Genomic DNA, 14,653 nt, shown 5'->3' on the forward strand with positions numbered 1-14,653 from the left:
GAAAGTTAAAAGTTACCCACTCTGTGTGATGTTTAGAACCAACTCTCCAGTAATTCATTTTCACTTGACTTGCTGACCATCAGGAACTTTTGACTCAATGCCTCATCGCTTCCTGAGCGGCACTGAAATTCTATGTCATAAGATTCTCTAAATCATGTCCCATCTATTTGTTAGCATTTCGTGATCTGCTTTAATTCAGGCAGCTTTCCAGTGCATTGGCAGAAAACGCTTGGATATTTTTACATTGGCAAAAAATTAAATCATAGTGGTATCACAGAATCATTCAGCTTCGAAGGTGGCCATTCAGCCCGTCATGTCTGTGCTGGCTCTTTGAAAGAGCTATCCACTTCGTCTCACTCCCCTGCTCTTTCACCATGGCCCAGAAAACATTTCCTTTTCAATTGTTTATCCAATTCCTTGAACCAGCTTCCACTGCTCTTTCAGGCAGCACCTTCCAGATCATAACAACTTGTTGTGAAGTATACTCCAGTACTTTAATGTTGTAGGAAAGGCTTGGATACTTTAAACTTCACATAAACAGTGTGAGGAGAACAAAAACATTCTCAAAAAAAGTGAACATTTGTCAAAACAAATGGCAACAAAAGCGAATAATGAAAACCAGTACCGAAAACTGGAAAAGAAAGCAGAGAAAAGAATTGCACTGGCTTCATTTAAATGTGCTGGAACACCAAGTGACGGCACATTTTCAGTAAGGCTGAGTAAGGTTTTGGGTGAGCACAGGCCGCGACTCAGTTCCAATGCCACTCACAAATAATCTGTTCTCACTCACTGCTTAGTTTTGCATGGGATGAATGATGCTGTAGGTGAGGTGTTGGAGGGTGGGAGAGGCCTGTCGATCAGTATCCCAGTGTGAACCAGCAAAACAGAAAACCTTTTACCCAGTTCAGGGAGCCAGTGGGAGGACTGCAAATGGCCGGAAGCCTCAAACACCAGATTCCACACCAGGCGCAGCAGTTTACAGGTGGCCATGTGGGTGCAGAGTCTTTGTCTAACCCAAATAAGATCATCAACATAAGAGGCGGGGGTGGGGGGGGTGGGGGTGGTGAGAATTCCTTACGTCGGGAATTCCTGCCACTGGCCCTCAGTGGGAGCCAGTGTATCCTTGAACGCAGTAACACCTAATGAAAGCTGGCCGCCCAGCTGATTTCATGGCCCAGGTGGAACCCACTCGGGGGTCAGGGTCTGGATAATGGCCTGGACCCCAAAGATTTTAACAGTTTTATTTATGTATAATTATCGGCTCCCCTTTACAAAGGGGAGCACAGGACCAGAGATTAATAGGGGATGGGGAGCGGGGGGGTCCGGCATTGCCCCCCTGGATTGGGTCATTTCTGCTACAGTAGGTGGCTTCCCTAGTGGGCAATGCATCCCTAGGATCATGGGAACCTGCCATTGGGATGTTGAAATGAGAGAACCTCCCATCTGAACACAAAATGTGTGGCGGGGTCAGCAGTGGAGGTTCCCAGCAGGCACATATGGCACTCAAAGCGGGCAGTGACCAATGCTGACTTTTGGAGAAGTGGTGGAGGAAACTATGATAAAAAGAACTGTTGGGGCAATTGGCAATAACAGATACTTCACTCATCTGATCGCTAGAAAATGGCCATGGTTTTTAGTAGTTCCCTCTACTGGAATTGATTAAGCTCTATCCAATATACAGAGAGTCTTGTTATTGTCCACTTACCTGCCCAGGTTTATAAGGAACACAAAACAACAAGCGAATGACATGTGGAAGATGTAAGAGGTCCAGGGTACCCAGTAGTGCCTGTCATAAATATTGGGGTCTGTGTCATGCCAAGTCCACCAAAGTAGCTTTATGCCTGAAAATTACATTAAACATATATCAACAGAGGATGATTAGGCAATGATGAGACTTGTGTGAATCTCAGCACGACAGCTATTCACTCCTGACTGCATCAGGTCAACCCACACAAGGGGAATGAGCTTGGTTGCAGCTTACGTGCTGTGCTCAGCGCTGTGACATGTGATACAAACCAACATGAGTAGATCTGAATCCCACTCAGTGGGGGAATTTTATGCTCTCCCCACAGCAACTTTGAAGGCGGGAAGAGCATATAATGGGGCAAGATGGTGGCGGGGGGGTGGGGAGACCTGACACTTTGCAGCCTCCAGCCAAATTAAGTCCGGGGCTTGAAAGCCTGTGAATGGACTTCCTGCCCCACCACCAATTGAGGCCCTTAAGTGGGCAATTTGTGCCAAATTAAAGGCCTCATCCTGCTGTCGCTGGAATTAGCCCAGCGGTGGGCGGGCCTGTCATCACACAAGGAGCATGCCAAGCAAAGCAAAGTTAGGGAGATTAGACACAATGGTTTCATATTTAGATGCAGAACAACGAGAAGACGTGACAAGGCTACTCATAGCATTTAAGGGTGTCTGTAGGGATAAACCAGGATGTACAACCTGAGCCATACATGATGTGGATGTAGGGGAATCCTTTCCTATAAAACAGCATCCTTATTGCTTATTGCAGAGAAACAGGCCCAGGTAAAAGCAGAAATCCAATACATCTAATTGATTCCAGTCAAAGCAGCTGGAGTTCCCCAGTCACGTTTTGGCCTCAGCCTGATGGTTCAACTAGATTCTGCATAGACTACTGAAAGGTTAATTCAGTAACAAAGGCAGACTCCTACTCAATTCCTTGCTTGGAAGACTGTACTGACAGAGTTGGCAGTGCTGCGTCTCTTAAAAAATAGATTTGTTAAAGGGGTACTGGCAGGTTCCTTTAACACCCTGAGCTAAAGAAATATTGGCCTTTGTCACACCAGACGGACTTTTCCAATGCCGAGCAATGCCATTAGGGCTAAAATATGCCCCAACCACTTTTCAGAGACTAATGAACCAAGTGGTAGCCAGTGTTCCTAACAGTGCGGTTTACCTTGATGATGTGCTGGTATACAGTGACACTTGGAAGGACCACTTTGAACAACTAGAAGCTCTGTTTAGAAAATTACAGTCAGCTGATTTGGTGATAAACCTTGCCAAAAGTGAATTTGCAAAAGTGCGGGTAACCTACCTCGGGCATATACTGGGGCAAGGCCAAGTGTTGCCAAGAACAGCGAAAGTACAAGCATTGATGGAGTTCCCTGCCCCTAAGACTAAACAAGAAATGAGGAGGTTTTTGGGGATGTGTGGTTTCTACCGCAAGTTTGTACCAAATTTTAGCACTACAGCTGCTCCACTGATGGGATTTGCTACAAAAGAAACCCAAGGTAGTGTGGTCAGGGGAGTGCCAAGCATCTTTTGAGAGGCTGAAAGCAATTTTGATCAATGAACCAGTGTTGGCTGCCCCAAATTTAATGAAGCCCTTCAAGGTAGCAATTGATGCTAGCGACCTGGGGGGTCAGTGCAATCCTGTTACAAGATGATGAATTGGGCCTAGAAAGGCCAGTGGGATACTTTTCCAAAAATGTTAAATCTACAATGGAAAAAGAAACACTGGGTTTACACTGGCTCTTAAACATTTTGAAGTATATGTCTTCCACGGCTACCACTGGTATATACAAACTCTCTAGCCTTTGTGGAAAAATTCAAGAACCAGAATCAATTTTTAATTTAAATTTTTAATTTTTTTTCATATTCTATTTTTTTGCCCACACTTCATAATGAAACATATGTTTAAAAGATTGTGAAAATTGCTTCATTCGAAAGACTGAAGAGATTCCATGGATGTCATTTTTAAAAAAACATTTACTGGAAGAGACAATGAAGGCTAAATAAACATAAAGAGCCTTGCTGGCTATTGAAGTTGTTTACAGAGAAGTCACATGTCTAGGTTTATGGTGGTCAGGAGTTTTGGGCTTTCTGACTTGGGGGGCTGGATTTTGAAGGCTCTCCGACGCTGGGAACGGTGGGGTGGGGTGGGAGGGGGGAATGAAAATAGCAACGGATGAGGCCCGCCACTGACCCCAAGGCCCCATCCTGATCTCAGCAGCAGCAGCGAGGCCTCATGGCAGCCCCCTCCCCCACTGCTCAGCAATGGGACCCGCATTATAATATGCAAATGGATACTTACCTTTAATAAATATGCAGGCAGCGATTCTGCCAACAGATTTGGATCTTCATTTCGGCAGCCGGCATGCCGCGCCTTCGAGTCCCTGTTCAGGGAAACGAGGCACAACACCTTTGGGGAGGGGGGATGAGGTGATTTTATCAGTGCAGGAGGTGGGGAGCATTGTTAAAATGCATCGGATTGGTTGGGGGCATTATGGGAATGGGTTGAGGGTTACAGCTCACTAACTTTGCGGGGAGAGGTCATGTCGTCAAGGTAAGCATTTGGGGGTGAGCGGGCAATGATTTTAATGTAAGGGTATTGGGGGAGTGTGAGAGAGGGTGGAAAAACTTTTCACTTACCTTTATTAATTTAAAATGCAATGTTCCTTTAAAATTTTAAATGCTCATTTATGGCTCTAAGCCCTTTAAAAATGGCGTGGTTGCCAGGGACGGCTTGCCCGCCCTATCTACGTCATTGGAGGGGGAGGGGTGGCTTCCCTGGCCATGCTAATGAGCCGCTGCGTTTGGAATCGCGACAGCTTCGCGACGTGGGCCCCATGTGTGCGGGCTGCAAAGTTCCCCGCCCACTGCTTATTTTGGTGCAGGCTTTTAAAATGCAGCGGGGGTGTGGACTTTTTGAATGTGAGTTGGATTGTAAACCTGCTAAGAGAGAGAAGCAACCAACTCATCCTGTTGCATCTCTTTGAGAAACCCTGAGAATCCAGTGTGAGAGCTGGATAAACTGATGCAGCATTTCTCCTGAGAAGCTTCTGCAAGACTTTCTCCCGCCATTTCCTGAATGAACTGCTTCTGAAAAGATCCCAGTGAGCACTGCATGTGTCTAGTGACAACTGTCTACGTGTACCTGGATGCCAGACCAAAGGGCCACCTGGAACATTCCATATCTTATCCCTTTTCTTCAAAAATTAACAATCATTTGGCCAAAGTATTTTTGTTTTTTGTAAAGTTGATCTCTGCAGAGAAGCTTCTTTATGTTTCCTTTAACTGGTGTGTGTGTGTGTTTGTGTTTAGAAGGGTATATTTATACTTTCATATTTCAAACTGTGTGTTAAAGCTTTGCATCTTTATTGAATATGTCTTGTTTCATAATAAATCAATAATTTTGTTGTTTATTAAAGAAACCTAGCTGGTGGATTTTTATTCTGAAACTAAAATAGATAAAGTATATAATTGGCCATATCGGTAACTAGGTAAAATAATTAAATATATGTTGTGACCCGTGGAGAAGTGGAACTAGAGAAAAACAAAGCATTTCTCCAGCCTCGGTCTAACAAGAGATCAAGACCCAATGTAGGGCAGCCAGACCAGGGATGATCAATGAGCAGGACATGGTGTGAGACAGGATAAGGACAGCTGGGTTTTGGATGAGCTGACATTTACTGAATGTGGCGTAATTCAAAGTAATTGATTAGCTGTGAAACACTTTGGGTCATCGGGAGAATGTGAAAGATGCTATCTAAATGCAGGTTCTTCCTTTCTTTATTATGTCCTTGTTTCTGCCTCAAACTTACAAAGACAGATTCAAACTCACCTGAATATATCCTTTTCAATGAAATCCAGCTATATTCAAATCCCTGCTAGTCTGGTTTGCATTGAGCTCCTTTACCTACGTAAGACTGAGAGCCACCATGCCCAGCAGAATAATTGAAAATATTCATGCAGTTGTCAGGATTAAGGAAACTGAAGAAACATCTACATTTAGAAACCTGGTTCTTTTGTAAAAATGCAAACTTCAAACAAAATCAACAAAGCAAAGGCTGCTTGGCTTATGCATCCCTGACTGCCGTCTGATATTAGGACCCTTCATGTCTGTTAAATAAAGCAGCAGAAATCCCATGTGAACAGCAGGAAAGAGTGAGTCAGAGCAGCAGCCTCAGCGATACCTCGCTGTGTTGCACTTCTTGTCCGATTTAATTTTTGTCAACCAGCTGAATAACTAATATTTGGCCCGTGGAGAGGGTCAAACAACAGACTTTAAGAAATTACTATGCATGGCAGCTCCACCAAGCCCGCTGGCTCCTTACCCACCACTCTGGGGATTCAGTAATCACAGCACAGCTGTCGGAAGCTATGGCTCCGATTTTAACCCCTGGGCCTGATTTAAATCTGACCCGTGCGGGTAGGTTAAGAAGGCATCCTACCGGCTTTTTGGGCAACCGATTGAGTTGAGCAGGTTAAAATCAGGGGCGGTCAGCTCCCAGGGGCTCTCGGATGGGTAAGTAACCCAGGCCATTCTAACTGCTCGCCCACCCTGTTTCTTCCAAGCAAGTAGGGTTGAAAATCGAAACTAGGCCTGAATTTTACGAGGGGGCGTCGGGACCCCAACGTCAGGGTGAAAAAAACTGGTCCCAAGCCTGCATTTGCCGGCAGCGGGACTGCCTCAGCGATTTTATCAGAGGCGGCCTTCTAATTGGAGGCCTGGCAGCTTGAAAGCCTCAGCAGCACCACCGGAAGAGATGGACTCTGCAGAGTCACACTGGAGACTTCGAGCCCCCCAACAGGTAAATACAATGATGAAACATTCATGGAGCTGAGGGTCGGACGAGGAACCCCTCCAGGGAGATTGTTGGGGCCTCTCCCGCCCGTGACCCTCCTCCCCCACCGGACTGCTGCTGCGAGGCTGCCTCCATTTAGCGGGACAGCCCCTAATTGGGTCTTTAATTATATATATATATCGGTTGCCACCTCCTTGGAGCGGGGCTGTCCACATTCGGTGCCACCGCCAGTAAAATACCCCAGCGGCGGGACTGGCTCAGGAATCCACCGCAATGCAACTTCCCGCGATTTTACTGCCCCTGCCCCCACAGCTTCCAGCCTGCCTCCTACAACTCTATTGGGGATGAAAGCCCCATGAATGGTGAGGAGAGGTATTATCAAATCTCAGTCTTTTACTATTTCAAACATCTCCAGTGCTGCGGTCTTTCATGTGTGCGTGTGAGGGAGGGGATGATGCCTTGTACTCTAGCAGGGAGTGTGGTAGTGTCTCACTGGCGATTCATCTCTGGTCTTATCCAAGCTCCTTACTGCCACCCCAAAAAAGAACAACAGGGATCAAATAGAATTCCCATCAGGAATCAGAGCCCCCTCGCAATACAAAGCCACAATCTGATGTGTCTCACTGAGGATATTGTTGCAGATGTAGCTGTTAAATGTTACATTGGAGATTAATATGAGACCAGATAGGGAAGTGAGCCCACTCTCATCACTGTGACATCAGGGGTTGGCACAGGAAGGCCTGGGGAGCGTTCAAGACCCAGCTGACAGAGGTCAGAAGGGAACAGGCAACACTGACATTGGGTAGATGCAACCTCCTGGACAGCAGGAGGCTAGAGGAGCACAGCGAGGGGCTGCAAGGGGAGAAAGCTGTGACCCAAGACATTGGGTACACAGTCCTATGGTCAGCTCCCTGCAAATGACAGAGCGTCAGTGCCATAGGAGCCTGCGCCTATCCAGGCAGATGGTCTCGGACCTGTGTACTCTGATCTACAATGACTTGAGACCTCACAGCCCCCATTGCAGTCCTCTACCTGCAACCATTAAGGTCTCAGGTGCTCTGAACTTCTGTGCAACCGGGTGATTCGAGGGATCAGCTGTGGACCTAGGTGGCATCTCGAAGTCGCAGCTCATTAGGCCATCAGGGAGGTCACAGATGCCCTGTTCAGGATGGCAGAGACTACATTCACTTTGACACAGATGGGCCAACACTGGGACAGAGGGCATTGGGTTTTGATGCCATTGATGGATTCCTTCAGTTGCAGGGCATTATTGATTGTACCCATGTGGCACCCAGCGACCAGTCAGTGAGATCCATCAACAGGAAAACTCCCTCAACGTGCAAATCGTTCCCTACCACAACAAGAGCTTCCTCCATGTTCATACTTGCTTTCCTGGAAGCTGCCATGACTCCTTCATCCTCCCCTAGCCCAGGCTGCCTCGGATCTTCACTCCATCCCCCAAAATTTGTGGATGGATCCAAGGGGCAAGGGAAATCCCTTGAACTGATGGTTACTGACCCCTCTGTGGGAGCCCCAGACAGAGGCACAGAGGTGAAACAACCAATACCACCCGCTCAGTGGGCCAACCATCGAGCAGGTCCTCGGGTTTCTGAAGATGCAATTCTGGTGCCTGCATTGGTCGGATGGTGCCCTCCAATACCCTCCTGCAAGGGTCGCAACCATTGTGGTCAGCTGCACTCTCCATAATATGGCCTTCCAGAGAGATGTGGACTTTGAGAACTGTGAGGAGCTGGAAGGAGACAGCTCATTGGGGGAGGAGCAGGAGGTAAGAGGGGGGAGGAAGAGGGGGCAGAGAGGTGCCCCTGCTCATGACCAGGTGGCCTCCTCCTGCCACCATCTGGGAACAGAACCTCCCTCCTCTCCCTCATGGCCTGCAGGTGGACATCGATGAAGCAAGGGTCTACTTGGCCCCTAATGTCACCCCTCCAGTTCCCCTGTGACATCTCACTTCCCTCTGGAGCTGTGGAAGGCAGCTCTCTCCCTCAAGGCAACCAGCGGCCTTAGTGATGGCTGCCCTGGAAGTCTACATGTGCCTCAGACTTGATGTGACCCACTGCCATTTTCAATCCCACTGGCTCTTAAGAGGACAGGAAACCCGTCTCCATACCAACTAAGGGCTTTCCTTTTGAAAATTGCTATCAGAATCAGCTTCCCAGAGACTGCAAGTTTCAGAACAAAAACCAGACCAGGCTCCTGTTTCCCACCCTCACTTTGAAAACTCCGGCCCCAAGTTGGGGAATTGCAAGGTGGGATGGATGTGGAGTTGTTTGGCATCAATAGAGATCCAGACATTTCCTATTGTTGGAAATTCCTCTGTTGCCATGAAATCAAATTGGAAAAAATATCCTTTCATCCTGGACCTCAGGAGCACAAAAAAACCTACAGGAATTTCTAGTTATTAAATTTAAAAGCTAGATGTTTCATCTTTCTCTTCAACTTAAAATCTTCAAGCTGATGGGCAGGCAATGGAAGCTTAACATTCTTCGAGAGAAATATGGAAAGATGCAGAGGAATCATAACTTAATCATGTCAATTTAAATGGCAGCAAAATTCAATTTAATAAATCTCCTGTGAAAATAAAGCAGAATCCACCACATTTTAATCTGCAAAGAGAACCTGCAGCCTGTTTCTTTAATCTACATAATACTTCACTCGGAAAATTCAGGGAGCTAACCTTGTGACCTACGAAAGAAGAGACGCTGAAAGAAGATTTGTCTTTTTTAAAGGTTTCCTGATATTACTAATAGGGCATATTCCAGGCAGCGTCTGCCCTGTTCCCATAACTGGCTAACTAAATCAGGCTTCATACAGAGCTTGAGAGATCAGGAGAGCAGGAGTCCAAGGGGGCAGTCAGCCTGCAGCTGGGGTATAAAATACAAATGATGTATCCAAAGAGATGGCTAATGTTAAAAAGATTAAGGAGGTGACATTCTGTCTCTGGATTTGAACTGAATGAGGAGAAACAGGGTTTTTTTTTCAGACTGAATCACAAGCAGCAGGCAATCAGGACAAACCTTAACTGTAGCATATCTTGTCATTCCTCAGTCTAATCACTGAGAAGCACAAGGCAGCCAATCAAAATAAAAATATTCACAGGGATTAGGTTTAAACCCTGATTCCGCCACAGACTGAAGCCGTCTTTCGATATTTTACTAAGTCTTTCTATGGCAAAGCTATTTTTCTTTCCTCCCCCCCAGCCCCGACCATTCAATTTTCTCCGGTGCTCACGGAGACAGGGACTTGCACTGGGGGTCCAATTTCATGGGTAATGACAACTCTCTAGTGCATTCTCCAGCAGGGATCATTGGACAGCAATCGGGGGTGGGGGGGGGGGTGGTGGGGTTGGTGGCAACTGGGGTTGATGTATCCTCCTTGGAGCAGTTTTAACATCCAACATCCAGGCTAAAACTGATGAACTTTAAGCACAGACCAGCTTCAAAGGTGAGGTTGTCCCACTCTGTACAGCTCAATGAACTAGAGAGTACATTAATTCTCTTCCCCAGACAGGAGTGGAGGGTGGGTCATTGAATATATTCAAGGCTGAGTTAGTTTTTGATCTACAAGGGAGTCAAGGTTTTTGGGGGGGGGTAGAGTTGAGGCCACAATCAGATCAGCCATGATCTTATCAAATGGCAGAGCAGGCTCGAGGGTGGAACAGTCTACTCCTGCTCCTAATTCTCATGTTCTTGTGTTCACCATCCCACTCCCATCTTGCCCACTACCCAAGGCAGAAGGGCTCTGGTTATTACTGCTGCAGCACTGAAGTCCTGCAGGCAAGAGCATCCGACCTTCAATTATCTCAGTGATTTATTTTTCTTCCATTTCCTGTTCAGGCATAAATATCCCTGAATAGCTTTACTCTGCACAGATTTTCATCCGCAGATTCATCTCAGCTCGCCTTCCAATTTCAACTGCATTGTCTCCCACATGTAAGTCCAAGAATGGGTCCGAAAAGCCATCGACCATTACTCATTGCTTCCTGCCTCTGAGCCAATTTTGGATCCAACATGGCACTCAGCCTTGGATCACATGGGCTTTTACTTTTGTGACCAGTCTGCCGTGTGGGAACCTATCAAAAGCCTTGCGAAAATCCATATAGACTACATCAAATGTACTGTCCTCATCGACCCTCTTTGTTACCTCCTCAAAAAATTCAATCACGTTTAATCTGTGTCTTTCTAAATGAAAATTTATCCTGTCCCTCTGAATTTTTTCCAAGAATTTTCTCACCACCAAGGTTATGCTGACTCTCCTGTAATTACTCAGTCTATCCCTTTCTCCCTTTTTAAACAATGGTACAATGAGAGCTGCCCTCCAATCCTCTGGCACTACATCGGTAGCTGGAGAAGATTGGAAAATGATGGTCAGAGCTTCCGCTATTTTTTCTCTTGTTTCCTTAACAGTCTAGGATTAATTTCATCCAGGCCTGGGGATTTATCCACTTTCAAAGATGCTTGACCCCTTAATACTGCCTCTCTCTCCATGTTAATTTCATCTGCTATTTCACACTCCTCCCTGATTGCAATGTCTGTATCATCCCTATCTTCTGTGAAAATAGACGCAAAGTATTGATTAAGAACCATGCCAACGTCCTCCTTATGGAATGGTGGAACAGGCCCGAGGAGCTGAATGACCTACCCCTGTTCCAATGCTCCCTAACTCAGGGAGCTGGAAGCTGATTATAGCCTCCCCTATTTCTGTCTTGGCTGCAATTCACCCACAGAGTAGGGGCTGAATCTGAGTCCATCCTGGTCTGTAGTCACTCAGTTTCATAGCTCGGTATCTCCTTTAGCAGCTGAACCTGTGGGGCAGCTCCGTTACAAGATTAGGAGCAAAACAGAAGGAGACACTAGAATATCTTACCCATGATATCATATGGGACATCAATCATTAAATCGCCAAGTCCAACTGCAAATGGCTCCGCCCACCAAGGTAATCCAAGACAGCTGACAGCAGCATAAGCCTGGTAGATAACAATGGGATAGAGGAAGACAATGTGGAGCGGCAGACGTTTACCTGAAATTGGAATAAAACAATTCAGTTCACCTAATCACCTGCAATACAAACAGTGGTCCTTAAAGACCACGCACATCCTGCGGGAGATTGCTCGAAACCTCAGAGAAACTGCATCAATGGATGAAAATGACCATTTATGCCATTTCTTCACAGGTTCCTCCAACCTCCCGCCAAAGTCACAGGGCACGTGTTGTCTGTTTGATTGAAAGCCAATCACACAGCCCTGTCCAGTCCCTGCTTGTTGTGTCATGTTTTGTTATCAGTCAGAGTCACCCTGAGATCGTCATTTTCAACCTCGGGGGTGTTTTATAAAACATGACTGCTCTTGGACCCAAACTCCACAGTAAATACGGAAACTTGCAAGATTAGTCATGGGATACGGTTCCGAGCCTCCCGTCTTAACTATGACATCATAGAAACATCTAAAATAGTAGCTACAAATATTCCCACACACAGAATAAGTCTGACTCTATTGGGGTCGATTTCCAACTTGCTGCCTGAGTCTAAAAGTGGCAATGTGGATCAACTGCCTGTTCTAGAAACCGCCCCATTTTCATTTTCACTCAATTCAACCGAAATAAATATTAGGTGGTTTCTATAATGGACATGTACTGTAACTTTCCGATCATAATATGCATTTTTTCCCTAAAAATTTACCTAGATGTTAGGGTGTGTATTATATATGGTAGTGGGTTTTATTGCAGCTGATCAAGAACATCTTCTCCAGACACATTGTGAACGATAATGCATACTTACTAGAAATATTTCATTTCAATGGTATTTCTTTTAAATCTTCCTGTTTCTAAGGCTAAATGTGTATCATCTCATTTTCATTATTTTTTGACATTTATAAACATAATTTTTGAAAGAAATGATCAAGAAGTTAGGTCTTGAGACATTTTTACATTTATTTATATGCGTCAGCTCCTGGAAGGAAACTGATCCGCTCCAAATTCCAAGCGTATTTGGACGGGAGACCAACTATCGCCTCTTATATGTACCTTACTGCCCCAAGTTAGCCTGTGCATTCACCTGTGAGCCAACCACGAAGGACCTGTCAGGTAATACATTGCTGCCCTGATCAATCGATTGATAAGCGCTGTCAGCTCATTCGGTCTACTTGAGAATTGCACATTTTTGGCGTGAGAGCCAGCCTCTCGGAAACTGGGGTGGGAACAGACTCTTTAGCTTAGTCGGGTTTGCCTACTACTTTTGTCAATAAAGGATCACTTTGACCATAGTATTGCAAAAGTCTAGGTGCATATTATACATGTTGATAAGGCAAATTTGACTTTTCTTTCATGAAAGTCGGAGTATGTACAATATTATAGTTGAGTGCATACTATATTCAGAAAATTATGGTATTTCTGGAATGTCATGCCAACGTGCTTTGTTGATTGATAATTTTCTTTAATCCACTGACGGAGGATCGGAATTTATATTTTTTAAAGAAATTTTAAAAAGGAACAGATGAAAAATGACTTTGCTAGCAGCTTACGGTGGCCACCTAATTTGCAACACTGCATCCTACATTGCAAGGCCTGTGAGATGGAGACGAAATGTCTGCTTGTCCCAGCAAGAGCCAAGACCCAGAAAGTTTAAGCCTGTTCTCTTTAGCAAGAAGAAATACACTGCTAACCACCGTGCTTGAATCACTGGGTGACTATCATGTGACAAGCCCCCCCACCCCCATCTGTGGTTTTAAGCTGGTATTTTCTCTGCAGCAGGTTGAGAAGCATCTGGACTCTGACACATGCAGACCTAAGTGCGGGTCCCTCCTCCCTCTCTCTCTCTCTCCATTCCAGCTTGCAAGTTGCGAACCCTGCCTGCTGACTGACCACCTCTGCATACTCTGGCTACAATCAGAAACACTTTTGAAGGAAATCATCCGCATTGCTGTGTCCGAGAAACCCACCAAATCAGTCATTTATCTCTTCAAACTAAAAGCCTCAGGACCACCAAATTCAGCTAGAAGCCAGCTGAATCACCACACTCCACAGACCATATTTCCCTTTTTTCTATGGACTCTAACTCAACCAATCTACCCTTCCCCACTCTGTAAGCTATTTGTGTGTATGTGTGAACCTTCAGTGTGTGTGTGTGTGTGTGTGAAAGTTGGAGCGTAGTTTATTATTTTAATTGGTTCAGTTTAAGTATAATAAAGTTAACCTTTTGTCTTTGTTAAACTCAAGAAAACCTGTCTGATTCCCGTTATGATCATAGAAAGTAAGTAAGTAATCAAACACCTACTGAATTGGCCAGTATATCCACTTTGAAAAATTAAACCTGTTGTGATCAAACAAGGAGAGGAAAAAGAGGGAAGCCCTTTGACCCCTCCTCACCTGACCGTAACAGGAAGGAGAGGGGATATAGGAATATGATGAGAAAACAGAAAAAAATGGGGTTGTGAACAATGGTCCCTCTAAATTTTCTTTGTCGTGCACGGCATATGTATTTCAATTAAATTTTTTTGCATGATCAGCATGTGCAATATCTTAAAGGGGACAGCTTGCGAGCAAAGTGCGCTGTACCTTCATGATCGCGACTGCACATGCACACAACTTAGAGTGCACATTGGTTGTGAAATATTAGAATGGTCTTGTTGGGCTCGTGTTCTAAATGATTGTTTCATTTGTATGTATCCTCTTTTCCATAGTTTGTGGCTCGTGTTTCATTTCAGTGTTAATACCCATGACTTTATTTCTTGACTTACCCAGAAGCATCACTGAGCTCTGCGCATGCCAAAAGTTATCCACATCAGGCAAAAGGTAGGAAACAGCCTCTGTTGTCACCCCATGAATAATGGTGGCCAACCATAAATACTTCCATCTGTTAAACACAGTAACAATAGGAGAGTCACCAACATCTGTGTCATAGAGTCAAAGAATCATTTACAGCACAGAAGGAGGCCATTCAGCCCATTGTCCATGCCAGCTCTCCACAGAGCTATCCTGTAAGTCCCACTCCCCAGCTCCATCCCCATAGCCCTGCAGGTCCATTTCTGTCAAGTGGCCATCCAACTTCCTCTTGAAGCCCTTGATTGTCTCCGCTTTCACCATCCTTGTGGG

General features: G+C 45.4%; 1 protein-coding gene across 6 annotated transcripts in view; it reads right to left on the bottom strand.

Annotated features, from left to right (window-relative positions):
* LOC137382793 (uncharacterized) overlaps window positions 1-14,653 on the bottom strand; it is a 190,001-nt gene that overhangs the window by 80,749 nt on the left and 94,599 nt on the right. For 5 of the 6 annotated variants that reach the window (XM_068055217.1, XM_068055213.1, XM_068055214.1 and 2 more), the window contains 3 exons: window positions 14,299-14,414; window positions 11,433-11,585; window positions 1,706-1,841 (listed from right to left, as the gene is read on the bottom strand). In XM_068055217.1, coding sequence (XP_067911318.1) covers window positions 1,706-1,841; window positions 11,433-11,585; window positions 14,299-14,414 — 405 coding nt within the window. The remainder of the gene's footprint in view (window positions 1-1,705; window positions 1,842-11,432; window positions 11,586-14,298; window positions 14,415-14,653) is intronic. The other variant, XM_068055219.1, reaches the window with a different exon arrangement.

The sequence above is a fragment of the Heterodontus francisci genome, chromosome 23 (genome assembly GCF_036365525.1).
Source record: "Heterodontus francisci isolate sHetFra1 chromosome 23, sHetFra1.hap1, whole genome shotgun sequence".
Taxonomy (NCBI): Eukaryota; Metazoa; Chordata; class Chondrichthyes; order Heterodontiformes; family Heterodontidae; genus Heterodontus; species Heterodontus francisci.